At 44.3% G+C, this 16,081-nt stretch overlaps 1 protein-coding gene across 1 annotated transcript in view; it reads right to left on the reverse strand.

Annotated features, from left to right (window-relative positions):
- The window catches only part of LOC129710252 (1-phosphatidylinositol 4,5-bisphosphate phosphodiesterase delta-3-like), a 58,140-nt gene that overhangs the window by 26,825 nt on the left and 15,234 nt on the right, over positions 1-16,081 (reverse strand). The window contains 5 exon segments of the mRNA XM_055657127.1: positions 1,997-2,198; positions 8,128-8,353; positions 11,412-11,480; positions 11,482-11,542; positions 12,266-12,494. Coding sequence (XP_055513102.1) covers positions 1,997-2,198; positions 8,128-8,353; positions 11,412-11,480; positions 11,482-11,542; positions 12,266-12,494 — 787 coding nt within the window.

Consider the following 16,081-nt stretch of genomic DNA (forward strand, 5'->3'; position numbering starts at 1 on the left):
TTCATGCAGAAAAGTCCGCCCACAGACCTGCCCACAGACCTGAGTGAGAAGCCCAGGCACATATGGGGAGCAGTTGGTCACAGGCTACAATTCTTAAAGCAACACATATGGTTCGTCTTCATTTAATGATGAAAACAAATACAAAAGGAAAAAAAAACAAATGTACACAATCGCAGTATTAATTTGGCACAATGCTTTCCATGATTTTAGTTTAGTTTTTGAGATACAGCAAGGAGAGAGGCCCTTTGACCCGCTGAGTCCATGCCGACCATTGATCACCCATTCACACTAGTTCTATATTAACCCACCCACCCATTCACAGCGGTTCTATGTTATCCTCATCTGCTCCCTACACACTAGGGGCAGAGGCCAATTAACCTACAAAACCACACTTCTTTGGGATGTTTAAGCAAACCAGAGAACCCAGAGGAAACTTGCACAGTCACAGGAAGAACGTGCAAATTCCACACCGACAGCACCCGAGGTCAAGATTAAGCCCGGCTCTCTACCAGCTGCTCCACAGTGTCGCCCTTAAAGATAATTGGGTTGAAGTCTTTCAAAATCGGCTCCTCACCATTGTAGACCTGTTATCGAGCTCTGATTGATTCGTGATGAAGCCTCTGATATTTTTTTTAAATCAAGACTCTTTGGTGGTGCCCCTGTTCCTCTGGTCTGGGACCCACTCCTCCACTGTTGCCCTGTGTGAACTGAGGTGCAATGCGTCAAGTCTCCACTACCACATCTGCTACCGCCGGTCTTATGAAGGCTTCATCCTCCTAGTCTCTGACTCTGGGCTGCACAAGTCCACTGTGTCATACAGAGCAGGGACAAGCTCTTCGGCCCATCATGTCCAAGCTGACCATCAAGTAGCCCTAATCCCATTTGCCAGCATATGGACTTTAGCCTTCTATGCCTTGGTGATTCGTGCAGTTGTCTAGATTTCCATTAAATATTTGGAGAGTCACTGTCTCCAACACATCTCAGACAGTGAATGCCAGATTCCAACCACCCTCTGGGTGAAACATTCTTCCTCAAATTTCCAGCAAACCTCTAACCCCCTCTTCCTAAACCAAAACCCGCTAGTTTGAGACACGTTTACTATGGGTAAAATGTTTCTAATATCCATTGGACTATCTCGATCATTGGAGCAATTACAGTACATTGTAGCACAATGTTTCAGGGTTCTAATGTTCCCAACGTGACAGAGAGGTAAAAGAGGTGGAGGAGTTGGAGGTGGAGGAGAACGTCACTGCGGCATTCACAGAGGTTCATCCGATCAGGCAATAGAGATAGAGCTCAAAATATGAAAGGTGTAATCACCCTAATGGGATTCTACTATAGGCCTCCCTCTCGACAGCATGAGATAGAGGAACAAGATACTTAAGACAGATTATGGAAAAATTGCAAAGAAAAAGGGTTGATATATTGGGAAACATTAATTTCCCCAAAGAAAGACACAAATTGCTGGAGTAACTCCGTGGGTCAGGCAGCATCTCTGGAGAGAAGGAATGGGTGACATTTCAGGTCGAGACCAAGGGTCTTTGGTGTAACAGTTCCCTCCTACACTTATTCATTTCCCCAATATTGACTGAGACTTCATTAATACAAAAGGCTGAGACGGGGCACAATTTGTTAGGTGTAGCCAAGAGGGTTTCTTAAAACAATATGAGGATAGCCCAACTCAAGACTGGACCTTGTATTGGGAAATAAATCTGCCCAGGTGACTAGTGTTTCAGTGGGAGAGCATTTTGAGAACAGTGATCATAATTCCATATATTTCAAGATAATTGATTTGAATGAGGATAAACCTGGACATTATAGGAAAGTATGAAAATGGTGTAGAGCAGAGTACAACAATATCAGGCAGGTGCTAGGGAGAATGAATTGAGAGCCGATGTTGTTGGGTATGTCCATGTCAGACATGTAGGTGTCATTTAAAGACCAGGTGATCAGAGTATAGGACCAGAGCATGTCCCAGTAAGGAGGAGACAACAACCTGATATAGGCCTCAGTACTGCTTGGTCCTCCCAGCTGGTCCTCCATCAGATAGGTGTTATGCGAGGAGGAGATGAAGTAGTGGCTGAGTGGCTGGCTCATGTCCTGGTAGACTTGGTCATGGTCGCGGTTAAATATATCCCCTTCTGCAGACAACAAGTACATCATGAAGCCATCTTGGGTAAACAGCAGGTTCTTCTTGGCTGAAAAAAATCAAGAACAATTTCAAGGTCATTATCATTCAGGAAAGGACTTATTTTTCCAACTTTAAGCACTTTAGCTTTCACCTTCCTCAGCAACGTACAGCGTTGTCCTTGGACAACACACGCCTCAGGGTCAGAGAGTGTAGACTTTGGCAATGGAGAGCACAGAGTGGTAACTGGATCACACAGGACTGAGAGGTCCTCATCATTGTGCCATATATAACTCAGTCCTCAGCAGTAGACATATCTGGTATCTCCAAACTGGGCAACAGGCACAGAAATATGTGCACTGCCACATAGCCCTACCAGCTGGCGTAACATATAAATTCAATAATTACATTTTAAATCATTAAACGGTGTGGTCTACTTGCACGTTCTCCCTGTGGGTTTCCTCCGGGTGCTCCGGTTTCCCCTCACATCCCAAAGTAGTGTGGATTTGTAGGTTCACTAGCCTCTCTAAATTGCCCCCAGAGTGTGGGGAGTGGATGCGAAAGTGGAATAACAAATGTGAATGATGGTTGGTGTGGATTCGATGGGCCAATGGGCCTGTTTCCTTGGTCTGTGTGGTGTTTGCAAGTTCCAGCCATAACTCTGGGGGCTACCACTGGGTGTTCCTCCTACATCCTAGAGATAGGTTGGGAGGTTAATCGCCATATGTATATTATCCCTTTGCGCAGGTTAGTGGTAAAAGGCATCAAAGGGAAGTTGATGAGCATGTGTGAGGCGGAATATGTTCCAGTTGTCCAAGGAAATAAAGAGAGTGCAAATGGAATTGATGGAACTACAGCCCTGGAGCTAGCACAGACCCAATGGGCCACATAGCCTCTTTTTGTGTTGTAATAAAGAAAGATACAGTATTTCTCCCTCCCTCTATCATTGCTGTGATGATAGCGGTGTATAGAAGGGTGTACGGAGGACACACCTAACATGATAAAGTGCCAGCAAACGAAGCTGGAATATATGACAACTTGGGTGAACCAACAGATCAGATAAAAACTCTGAGGTCTCGTCACATTTAGTTGTTGAGTTGCAGCGGATAATTACTGGAGGAAGAGACTCCAAAAACGTCCCTCCCCTCCACCTCAGTGAGTGTCGCCACCATCATCTAAGGTTAAAGACTGAAACACTCATAACCATGTTTCACCAGAATTGTTAAATAGATCACCCATCTCAACGTCGTCCTAAGACCCCGCCACAATGAACCGTACCACACGGAAACAGGACCCTCGGACCAACCCGCCCATGCCAACCAAGATGCCCTATCTAAGCTAGTCCAATTTCCCTGTGTTTAGCCCAAATTCCTCTCAACTTTTCCGATCCATGTACCGATCCAAGTGTCTTTCAAATTATGTTACAGTACCCTCTTCAACATCCCCTTCCGGCAGCTTGTTCCATAAATCCATCACCCTCTGAGTGAACAGGTTGCCTCTCAGGTTCCAATTAAATCTTTCTCCTCTCGACTTAAACTCATATCCCCTGGTTCTCTACGCCCCTACCCTGGGTAAAAGACTGCATTCACCCAATCAATTCCCTTCATGATTTATACACCTCACTAAGATCAGCTTTCTGCCTCTGTGAGAAGAAATTCCAACATGATTCAGTTTTAAAAGACCACCACTATCTTGTAACCATGTCCCCCAGTCTGAGGCTCTCCCACCAAATTAAATATCTCAACAACCCTGTCTATCATCTTAAGGATCTTATATGTTTCAATATGGCAATCGCTACTTCTTCTGCTGCTTCTCAGATGCCATGGTCCATGATTTGAGGGGTAAAGCACGGCAGGATTTAAAAAGACAGAGTGAAAAGCGGTGGTTATCTAGAATTACATGCCAGGAGAGATTGTGGAGACAGAAACAGTTATCATGTTTAACAGGCATTTGGAGCAGGCCAAATGCAAGTAAATGTGATTAGTGGAGAGAAGCATCATGATTGGCATGGACAAGGTTGGCTGCAGGGCTCATTTCTATGCTGTACAACTCTATGAAATGTAAATAACAATTGCTAATGGGAGTGCCAAGGAATTACACCCTCAGCCAAACTGAATTCTCAGTAACTCTCTGTAAACAAGTCATTCAATCATTTCTATTTTGACGCAACCACAATGTGGGAAATTCTTTCCAATAGCCATTCATTACATTCCTACTTCCTGCTCTGTAATGTGCAATGCTTTTATTAATACCTTGCTGTGTATTGTTAAAATAAACTCCTCTGTGCAATCCATAGGAAGCAGAAATTCTATTAGGAACATGCCGATGAATGGCATGCGCTCAATCACAGAGTCATAGTCTTACAGTGTGGAAACAGGCCCTTCAGCCCAACTTGCCCATACTGGCCAACATGCCCCATCTACACTAGTCCCACCTGCCTGCATTTGACCCAATTCCTTCTAAACCTGTCCTATCCTAGCACCTGCCTAAATGTTTCTTAAACATTGCGATAGTACCTGCCTCAACTACCCCCTCTGGCAGCTCGTTCCATATACCTACCACTCTTTGCATGAAAATGTTATCCCTCAGGTTCCAATTAAATCTTTCCCCCCTGGCTTTAAACCTATGTCCTCTGGTTCTCAATTCCCCTACTCAGGGCAAGAGACTCTGTGCATCTACCCAATCTATTCCTTTCTTGATTGTATATACTTCAACCAGATCATCGCTCCATCCTCCTAGCTTGCTCAACCTCTCCCTATAGCTCAGGCCCTCGAGTCCTGGCAACATCCTCGTAAATCTTCTCTGTACCCTTTCCAGCTGCACCATGTCCTGTCTTAACCTCCGCTCCAGTGAGAATGGACCTCGCCTCCCCGGTCTCTCTTCATAATTGAACTGCATCCTCCCTGGCAAGATGCTGGTGAATTCACTCTGCTCTCTCTCAAACCCTTTGATTTCTTTCCTACAGTGCAGTGACCAGAACTGCATGTACTACTAGAGATAAGATCTGACCAATGTTGGACCATAGCCTTTCTGCTCAATGAACCGTTGATTGAAGGTCAGCATGAGTCAGTGTGAGGCTGCGACTCTTTATCTCTCTCAGCCAGAGACCATCCTGATCCTTCTGTTTCCAGATCGTAAGAAGGGAAAGGAAAGTGACAGATTTCTTACTGGCCAATATTCAAAATGCAATCAATCTCAAGGTCAGAAATTTAATTCAACATGAAGTTAGAAATGAAGGGAGAGTGAATTCTCCCTCAGACTGACAGTAAAATAACAATGATCAGCTTGTGACAATCATCCTTGATGGGGACAGCTGGAAATGAGGCCTTCCAACTCTCCCATCTAGTGCAATGATTGTTGTTTAACATATAGGCCAGTCAGTATACTGTGCGTTTGATGCATAAATCAAATGCAAAGAGATTTGTGCAACTGGTTTGGTTGAGAGTGGAAATGATAAAACTATCTTTCACTAGTTTCACTGTCATCCCGTTGAGTTCAATGTCTGTATCACTTGTTATCCCACAGCCTAACCCACAGCCAACAAAAGACCATTGTGGGCTCCACCTTTCCTTTATCATCGTTACTTTTTTGCATTTCTTTCATTCATTTGTTCTATATCTCACTATATCACCATCTACATCTCTCATTTCCCTTTCCCCCTGACTCTGAAGAAGGGTCTCGACCCAAAACTTCACCTCTTCCTTTTCTCCAGAGATGCTGCCTGACCCGCTAAGTTTGTTTTTGTCTATCTCGGTTTAAACCAGCATCTGCAGTTCCTTCCTAGCCAAAACTATCTTTTTGGTCGGCCTCAAATACTTTAAAGCAAACGTGGGTGAACAATAACCCCCAGTTCCTATTTTCCAAACTCTCGCTGTTTAATATCTGCTGTTTCTCTTTCTCACTAATGAAGTAAACAACCTGACAGTTTCTACATTACACTCCATTCCGCCATGTTGTTGCCGACTCACTCAGCAATTCTCCATCCTCTCGAAGCCTCTTCGTCTCTTCATCACTGCTCTCTATCCTCACTGAGTTTTTTGTCATTGAAAACCTGGCAAAGTTTTATTAGATATGATGAGCAAAATCATTGATAGAGATAGCCAGTGGCTGAGGCCCAAGCACAGACCCCTGCAGACCACCAGTCACTACCTGACAAGAATCCATCTATTCCCACTTTTTCCTTTTGCTCTGTCACCCAATCCTTCGTTCATGTCAGTTTATTGAGCTTAATTCTCTGTTCTTTAATCTCATTCACCACCCTCCAATGTGGGACCTTATCAAAAGCTTTCTGAAAATCCAACTAAACCACACCCACAGTCAGCACAGTGGCATTGCTGCCTTACAGCGCCACCCGGGTCCATCCTGACTACGGGGCTGTCCTGTTATCATAAATAACTGCTTCTCTGAAAATCCAACCAATTATACACCTTGCAGATGCAGTTACAATAGTTATTATGCACATGAGAGTTCCCACAGACAGTTTATGCTGACAGCACAGTGGGAAGCAGGGTCGCTCTTCAAGAGTGCTGCATTTCGTTGTCTCTGTACAGCGCAATTAAACAATCAATTCTCTCCTTGCTTTTCTTGGGAATAGCACCACACAATTCTCTGCAGTCTCTGTAAGGGTGGCACAGTCGAACAGGTAATGCTGCTATTTGACAGTTTGGGAAACCCAGGTTTGATCCTGACCTCTGATGCTGCCTGTATGGCACTTGCACTTTCTTTCCGTTTCCATTAGATGCTCCCACATTCCCAAGACATGCATATCGGCGGGCTCATTGGCCACTGTAAATTGCCTCAATGTGTAGTGGAGTGAGCAATAATGGATACTTCCCATTCGGTGAATGGGAACAGGAACGACAGAGTGGTTCTAAGAGTATGGCTTCCTTGCCTGTCATAAGAAGATACAGAAAGCATCTACTTGAGCAAGCAGACTGGGCCGCAGATTAAATCTCACCCAAAATGAAGGATTTTCAGCCGTGTTGCTGAGGATATAAAAATAGACAGGAGTTTAGCCACGGGGATGTAAGCAGATTTTAAGACCATAGAACAGTACAGCACGGGGATAGGCCCTTCAGCCCACAACATCTGTACTGAACATAATGCAAAGAAGTGGACACAGTTAAGCTGAGTGAGTGGCAACCACAGCTGACAGTAAGCCACTGCAACGGGTGGTGAAAACCGCTCATCAGATCATCGGTGCCCCGCTCCCTGCCATGGCTGCCCTCCACCGCACACGGTGTCTAAGACGGGCTGGGAAAATCATTCAGGACCCCTCACAGAACCCAACCATGGACTATTTGCCCTCCTCCCATCAGGGAGGCTGTACAGGAGCCTCAGGTCTCGCACCAGCAGGCTGAGGAACAGCTTCTTCCAAAATACCATTACCCTGCTGAACTCACAGGCCCGGCGCTAGCTATCTTTTATACCCTTTTTTTTTTCCGTATATATTTATTTGCCTGTGTACCTGATTAATTTACCCACATTGTACATATTGTTTTAACCAGTATTTTACTACTTTGCACTCTGATTAGATGCTAAACTGCATTTTGTTGTAACTATACTCGTATTTGTGCAATGACAATAAAGTTGAACCTAATCTAATCTATCTAATCTAATCTAATCTAATCTAATCAAATGGAATAATGTGAATCCATGAATTTGATGCACATGTCAGAAAAGCAGATTATTTCACAAAACCAATCATTCAAACCAGGTAGACAAAAAATGCTGGAGAAACTCAGTGGGTGAGTCAGCATCTATGGAGCGAAGGAATAGGTGACGTTTCGGGTCGAGACCCTTCTTCAGACTGTAATTCTTCCATCTCCAGGATAACTTTGCGATGCTCTTGCAATCAAATGCTGCCAGATTGATTAACCCAGAAACAGTCATGGCATAATATTTTCCAGTTTAGTTGCTGCGTAAACACAGGTGTTATTAACCTCAACTTGAGAGACATTACCCAGTCTAGGTAAGATGAAGGTGAATATTTCCCATACCTGTGTCATTCAACTCAAACTTTTGTATAATCAAGACTGCATTTTCATCAGTGGCAATTTCCTTTTGCTCCTTAAGGAATTTCTTCAGCTCCCTGACAGTCAGGATCTGGTCTTCTCCCGAGTAATAGCTGAAGATTTGCTCCAGCTCTGGCCGTTGCATTAGGAATTTGCAGAAGTCCTCGATCTCACTTTCTTCCAGTTTGTTTGTTTTTGATCTGTCGCATTGCTGAAAGAGGATAAAGTTGATCAGTTCAATCCATCTCAGAAAATAATGGAACTTGAATTACTACCTATACACACCCATTCTGTGTGCCTGTCTGTTAGTGAGTGTAATTATGTGCATGTTAGTGTGTGTGAAGTTGGTGCACATTTGTGTGAGTCTGTTTGTTTTTATTAGAGCCCACCGAGTCATCGCCAACCAACAATCCCCGCACATTAACACTATCCTACACACATTAGGGACAATTTTACAATTATACTAAGCCAATGAACCTACAAACCTGTACGTCTTCGCAGTGTGGGAGGAAACTGAAGATACCGGAGAAAACCCACGCAAGTCACGGGGAGAAGGTACAAACTCTGTACAGACAGCACCCGTAGTCTGGATCAAACCCCGGGTCTCTGGTGCTGTAAGGCAACACCTCTACCGCTGCGCCACTGTGCTGCCACTGTGCTGCCACTATATACCAATACTTGCCTGTTGATTGTGTGAGTCTGATGTATCCACCTTTGTGTTATTTTGTTTGTAACTGTGTATGTGTGTGTGTGTGTGTGCGCGTGTGTGTGTGTGTGTGTGTGTGTGTTTGCGTGTGAAGGTGTTGGGAGAAAATCGAAAACACACATTTTCCTAGTCCTGCCACTTTACATGAGAATAGGTATTTGATCGTCAGCCTGTCAGCTTTGACCATGCTAAGGGGCAGGGTTACCCAAGGTGCAGAGAAGAATCTAATTTGCTTTGTCAGTTGGAAAGGTTGCTCATCACCATGACAAACATATTCATAGTGAAAAAGGTGATGTCTCTGGAAATTCCACGGTCCCTTTCATTAAAATCTATTTTCATCTAAACACTGCCAAAGAGAACATCCACAGCTTCTCCAATCTAATTACCTAACTAAAGACCCTCTTCCCTGGAATCCCTTCTGTACCCACTCCAAACCCTTCCCACCTTTCCTCACATCCGGTACCCAGAATTGGGATATAGTTTTGCCTGATACAATCCAAGAATCAGTTTGGTGAATTTGGTTATAGGAGCAGAATTAGGCCAGTTGGCTCATCAAGTTAGTCTGCCATTCAATCATGGATCATCTATCTTTCCCTCAACCCCATTCTCCTGCCTTCTTCCCATAACCCCTGACATCCGTTCACATCCGGTAACCAGAATTGGGATACAGTTTTCTGGTTGTGGCCAAACTAATCTTTTATAAATTACTCTCTTGCTCTTTTACTCTGTGCTTGTTTATTAAGAACAGAAGAAATAAGAAGCGGAGTCAGCCAGTCAGTGCCTGCTGTGATATTGAATAAGATGGTAGATGATCTTTTTATATCAGCGCTACATTCCTGCACTAGCCTCATATCACTTTCCTATCTTAACTTTTAAATAAAAATCTCAATATCTGTCCTTAATGTACTCAGCGAATGGGCATCTCTTGGGTGGAGAATTCCAAAGATTCGGCGCCATTTGGGTGAAGAAATTTGTCACCTCTGAACTAATTGGCTGACAACTTATTTTGAGACCGTGACCCACAGCTCTCAACACCTCAGCCAAAAGAAACATCGATCCTGCATTTACTCTGCTAAGCCTCTCAAGGATTTTGCAAATTCCCAGAGAATGTGGGCCTAATTTTGCCTAAAACAATCCAAGAATCAGTTTGGTGAACCTTTGAGCGCTCTAGCTATCACAAGAATCTATCTCCATCTACAAGGAGACCAGACCTGTCGACAATATTGCAAGACTTTACATAAATGAAACAAGATGTAGCTTTCTGGAACTCAAGACCTCTTGTAATAAATGTCAACATATGATTATTCTAAGTATGAAGAAGGGTCCTAATCTGAAGCAACATCTATCCATTTCCCTCCACATGTTGCATGATTGCTGAGTTCCTCCAAAAGTCTGCAATCTGTTAAATTTCCATTTCCTAAGTGCTTACTAATTTCTTTATTTGTCAATCAAAGCATAGTTTATTCCCTCTGCTATACCCTTCCAGGTCACTTGTCTATATACATCAGCAAACTGGGATATCTTCACATCACAATTGAACAGCGTGGAAACAGGCCATTCAGCCCAATTCATCCACGTGCACCAACAGCGTGCACCACCAAACTCAGGAACAACTGCGCCTCCATTATCAGGTTTCTGAATGGTTCTTCCATAAGCTAAGGTACTGGTCGATTCACTTCTACCCTGTTAAGGACATTTTACTTTGTCTGAGGAACAGATGCGCTACAATGCTGAGAACTATATTCTTCTTCTTCTTGCGTATGGCGTGCACAGCCTAAAGTTGGTGGACAACCTGTTCTATTTGATCTTATTTGATTGTGTAAGCCGGGTTGATTGCATTCATCAAAACAGGGCGGACCACGTGAAGGTTGCAATCTCTCAACCCAGAACTATATTCTTTTTGGGTCTGTCTTCGGTTTAAACCAACATCTACAATTCCTTCCTGCACATTTTGTACTGCTGACTGCCAATGGGATATTGGCCACCTTAGTTTCTGTATTTTTCTCATTCACACCAACCTGCTGCCTTCAAAAGTGTTAGGATTCTGTTTACTGAGAAACAACCCTAATTTCATTATCAAACCTACCGAAAAGGGTGGTGCTATTGTGCTCTGTGATCTGGCCTCAACCCTGTGGAAGTTAGACCTCAGCTCCCAGTCATAGTCCCTCTGGACCAACATGCTACAATTCATGCATCAGGCATTAATGTCCTTTGGCTTGATAATGAAATTAGGGGTGGTTCTCAGGCCATTAACTTTCAGTCATAGACCTTGTTAGCTCTACACTTTGTTCATGCGGAAGTCGTGGGCTAAGAATACTCCTACAAAAAGCAATGCTACCAATTTATCATCAATTATCCTACTTTGCAAAACAAGCAATCCAAGTCTCAACACACTGGAACACCCACCCAAAGTCCTTAGTGTAACAACACACTAGATTCATAACAGTGACATTTTACTGTAAAACCAACACATTCCAGCAGATACGAGCGTCTCGCTGGCTCCAGCTAAATCCACCGTGTGATTCTACAGTCACACATTCTCCCCATTCACACGGGTTCTTACCTTGAAGACCTGGTAGGCATATTCATCATCCGTCTCAATGTTGATCATCTTCAACAGGCTCTTAATCTCTTCGAAAGCTCATTTTGTTGTCGTTGTTTTCGTCAGCATTCCGGAGATGTTCATGGATCCAAGTGGACAGATGTAAGGAAATAACGTGGGTTGGGAATAGTTGTCAGGGAAACTTTGGGCAGTGATCATGGCCTGGGACCGGTGTGTAAACGGACAGTGAACTCACCAGACCTTTCACACACATACACATGCTGCTTCCACACAAGCATACATGCCGACAGCCAAAATGTCCTCTAATGGATACCAAAACATCTACTTCAAACTACTCTCTACTGATATATTTACCATCTCTCAGTGCATCCGGGAAATTTGCAAAATCATCACCCGTATTTTTGTGGCAACAAGGAGCTGTTATGACTGTTAAGCTGTTAAGGTATGTTACTTACCAAATAGTGAATGACCTGGATAGAGTGGATGTGGAGAGGATGTTTCCACTATTGGGAGTAAGGACCAGAGGCCATAGCCACAGAATAAAAGGACGTACCTTTGAAAAGGAGACAAGGAGGAATTTATTTAGTTACAGGGTGGTGAACCTGTGGAATTCATTGCCACAGAAGGCTATGGAGGCCAAATTGATGGATAGTTTTAAGACACAGATTGGTAGATTCTTGATTAGAACGTGTGTCAGGGGTTATGGGAAGGAGGCAGGAGAATGGGGTTGAGGTAAAAAAGATAGATGAGTCGTGATTGAATGGCAGAATAAACTGGCCGAATTCTGCTCCTATAACATATGTACTTATGAACTTAAGACCACATCCAATCAAACATAATTTCTCAAAAGATATTGATGAATTTTCTCTCGCTGGCTCATGGTTTCTGCCTTCTTGCGGAGTTTCTGGAGCCCCCGCACCCAGCACCGCCCTTCCTCCTCTGAGGCCGCCACCAGGTCCAGGCTGCTCCGGCTGCCCGCGAACACGATGGTGAAGCAACGTTTCTCCGAGAAGCTGTTGCCGTGTTTCTTCATCACCGTCGACTGGTGACCCACTTGGATTTCCCGGATATCCATCACCGAGACTGAAACATGGGAGTGAAGGTTAGCACCAGGGGGCTCCACAAACAAACAGGCCAGAGCCACAGCTCAGCGCACTCTGCAACATCACAGTAAACCCATCGGGACCAGGAGTGTCCCCACACTGTGACTAGAAGTGTCCACACACCAAGACAGATGCTAAAGCATCATTGCTTGGTACAACATACGACAGATCGGGGCTATCAGTTTAGTTCAGAAATATATCATGGAGACAAGACCCTCGGCCCACCAGGTCCATGCTGACCAGGTCGATCACCTGTTCACATTAGTTCCATGTTATCCCACTTTTGCATCCATTACCGACACACAATTAACTTACAAACCCGCATGTCTTTGGGATGTGGGAGGAAACCGGAGCACCCAGAGGAAACCCACACGGTCACAGGGAGAACGTGCCAACTCCACACAGACAGCACCCGACGTCGGGAACAAACCCGGGTCTCTGGCGTTGTGAGGGCGCAGCTCTTCCAACTGCACCACTGTGCCACCCTGAACTCACACACAGCCAGCAGCACGGGAGCACACATGGCCACACATTGCCAGGAGTTGGACCAAGAAAAGGCTGCAGTGGATCCTCAGCATGTCCACCCTGAGGCTTCCAAAGAGTACTGTCAAGATGGGCACATGCCTGAGAATTGGTATAGGATAACATACAATTCAGTGCTGCAGCTTCAGGATGTTGTATCCTTACCAGTTGGTGTGCTGGAATTAGACTTTATTTGGATGCATGTGTCATAGAAACATAGAAATTAGGTGCAAGAGTAGGCCATTCGGCCCTTCGATCCTGCACCGCCATTCAATATGATCATGGCTGATCATCCAACTCAGTATCCCGTACCTGCCTTCTCTCCATACCCCCTGATCCCCTTAGCCACAAGGGCCACATCTAACTCCCTCTTAAATATAGCCAATGAACTGGCCTCAACTACCCTCTGTGGCAGAGAGTTCCAGAGATTCACCACTCTCTGTGTGAAAAAAAGTTCTTCTCATCTCGGTTTTAAAGGATTTTCCCCTTATCCTTAAACTGTGACCCCTTGTCCTGGACCTTCCCAACATCGGGAACAATCTTCCTGCATCTAGCCTGTCCAACCCCTTAAGAATTTTGTAAGTTTCTATAAGATCCCCTCTCAATCTCCTAAATTCTAGAGAGTATAAACCAAGTCTATCCAGTCTTTCTTCATAAGACAGTCCTGACATCCCAGGAATCAGTCTGGTGAACCTTCTCTGCACTCCCTCTATGGCAATAATGTCCTTCCTCAGATTTGGAGACCAAAACTGTACGCAATACTCCAGGTGTGGTCTCACCAAGACCCTGTACAACTGCAGTAGAACCTCCCTGCTCCTATACTCAAATCCTCTTGCTAGGAAAGCCAACATACCATTCGCTTTCTTTACTGCCTGCTGCACCTGCATGCCTACCTTCAATGACTGGTGTACCATGACACCCAGATCTCGCTGCATCTCCCCCTTTCCCAATCGGCCACCATTTAGATAATAGTCTGCTTTCCTGTTTTTGCCACCAAAATGGATAACCTCACATTTATCCACATTATACTGCATCTGCCAAACATTTGCCCACTCACCCAGCCTATCCAAGTCACCCTGCAGTCTCCTAGCATCCTCCTCACAGCTAACACTGCCCCCCAGCTTAGTGTCATCCGCAAACTTGGAGATATTGCCTTCAATTCCCTCATCCAGATCATTAATATATATTGTAAATAGCTGGGGTCCCAGTACTGAGCCTTGGGGTACCCCACTAGTCACTGCCTGCCATTGTGAAAAGGACCCGTTTACTCCTACTCTTTGCTTCCTGTTTGCCAGCCAGTTCTCTATCCACATCAATACTGAACCCCCAATGCCTTGTGCTTTAAGTTTGTATACTAATCTCTTATGTGGGACCTTGTCGAAAGCCTTCTGGAAATCCAGATACACCACATCCACTGGTTCTCCCCTATCCACGCTACTAGTTACATCCTCGAAAAATTCTATAAGATTCGTCAGACATGATTTACCTTTCGTAAATCCATGCTGACTTTGACCAATGATTTCACCACTTTCCAAATGTGCTGCTATCCCATCTTTAATAACTGACTCTAGCAGTTTCCCCACTACCGATGTTAGACTAACTGGTCTGTAATTCCCCATTTTCTCTCTCCCTCCCTTCTTAAAAAATGGGGTTACGTTTGCTACCCGCCAATCTTCAGGAACTACTCCAGAATCTAAAGAGTTTTGAAAGATTATTACTAATGCATCCACCATTTCTGGAGCTACTTCCTTAAGTACTCTGGGATGCAGCCTATCTGGCCCTGGGGATTTATCGGCCTTTAATCCATTATGTGTCATATGTTTGTCGCCACTTTCTGATCATTCCAGTTCTAAGATATTCCCACAGCCCCGCCCTCATCTCAGAAAGGTAAAGTACCGCCAACGCCTTTTCAGGAACTTTTATTACCTTTTCATTAGTTCACCTCAGACTCTTCATATTCTGGGCAGTACAGGCTCTCAACTTAGAGAAAAACACAAAGTGCTTGAGTCAGAGTCAATGATTCAGGTGAGGACCCTTCTTCTGTCTGAAGAAGGCTCCCAACCCTAAGCATTGCTATCTATATCCTCCAGACATACTGCTTGACCTGCTGAGTTACTCCAGCATATTATGTTGTATTCAAGCTCCCAGCATCAGCAGTTCCTTGTGTCTCCATCAAACTAGGGGAGCCTGCTTTGAATAATCTCAATGTCCATCCTTCCTTAAATAAAGAGACCAAAGCTGTACACAATAATATAAAACATACCATTACCAAAGTACCAAACGCTTTTATTCCTGTGTCTCATCTTTCTAATTACTTTGTGGACATGCTTGCTCACTTTCTGTGCTTCACTCGTGAAGCCCCCAGACCTTTCTGACCATATCTGCCTCCTCCCATCACACCATTTCAATAATAATTTCTTTTTGCTATTCTTCCAACCAAATGAATAGCCTCACACTTGCCTCTTTCACCCACTCACATAATCTGCATACGACCTTTTGCAGACACTGTCTACTCACAGATTATTCCCCATTTGTGCCAGTAACAAACTGCTACAATAAACAGGGCCTATTTGTTGAGGAGACATGAGGGATTGTAAATGGCAGACGGCCCAGTGTTGATCCATGTGGCAGTCCACAAGTCTCAGCTTGCTAACCTGACAATTACTGGCTTATCCTCACCCTCCTCAGAAGGCCCTAATCTCTGCAGTAATGTACGTTTTAATTGCTGGTCAAAAAGCTGAATTTAGAACTTGCCGCAACTTTTATAAATTTGTTAAACATTACTCCCCTTCCACGACAACAACTCTCAGGGCGATCAGCTCCGCGCATAAGGCCATAAATTGAGCTAAATCTTCACCTCAGGAAGTAAAGGCACCTAAGATGAATGCTGAGAAGAAAAGCCTAAGGCAGAGAGGCGGGTTTTAAAATGTGGACTGTGGGGATGTGCTGCTCCTACTAACACAGGAGAAAATGCTTTCATAAATAGAAAGACAGCTGCTGGGTAAATCACAACGTTATAAGTACACGTTTCAGTTGATTATTGGC

This window comes from Leucoraja erinacea, chromosome 27 (genome assembly GCF_028641065.1).
Source record: "Leucoraja erinacea ecotype New England chromosome 27, Leri_hhj_1, whole genome shotgun sequence".
Taxonomy (NCBI): domain Eukaryota; kingdom Metazoa; phylum Chordata; class Chondrichthyes; order Rajiformes; family Rajidae; genus Leucoraja; species Leucoraja erinaceus.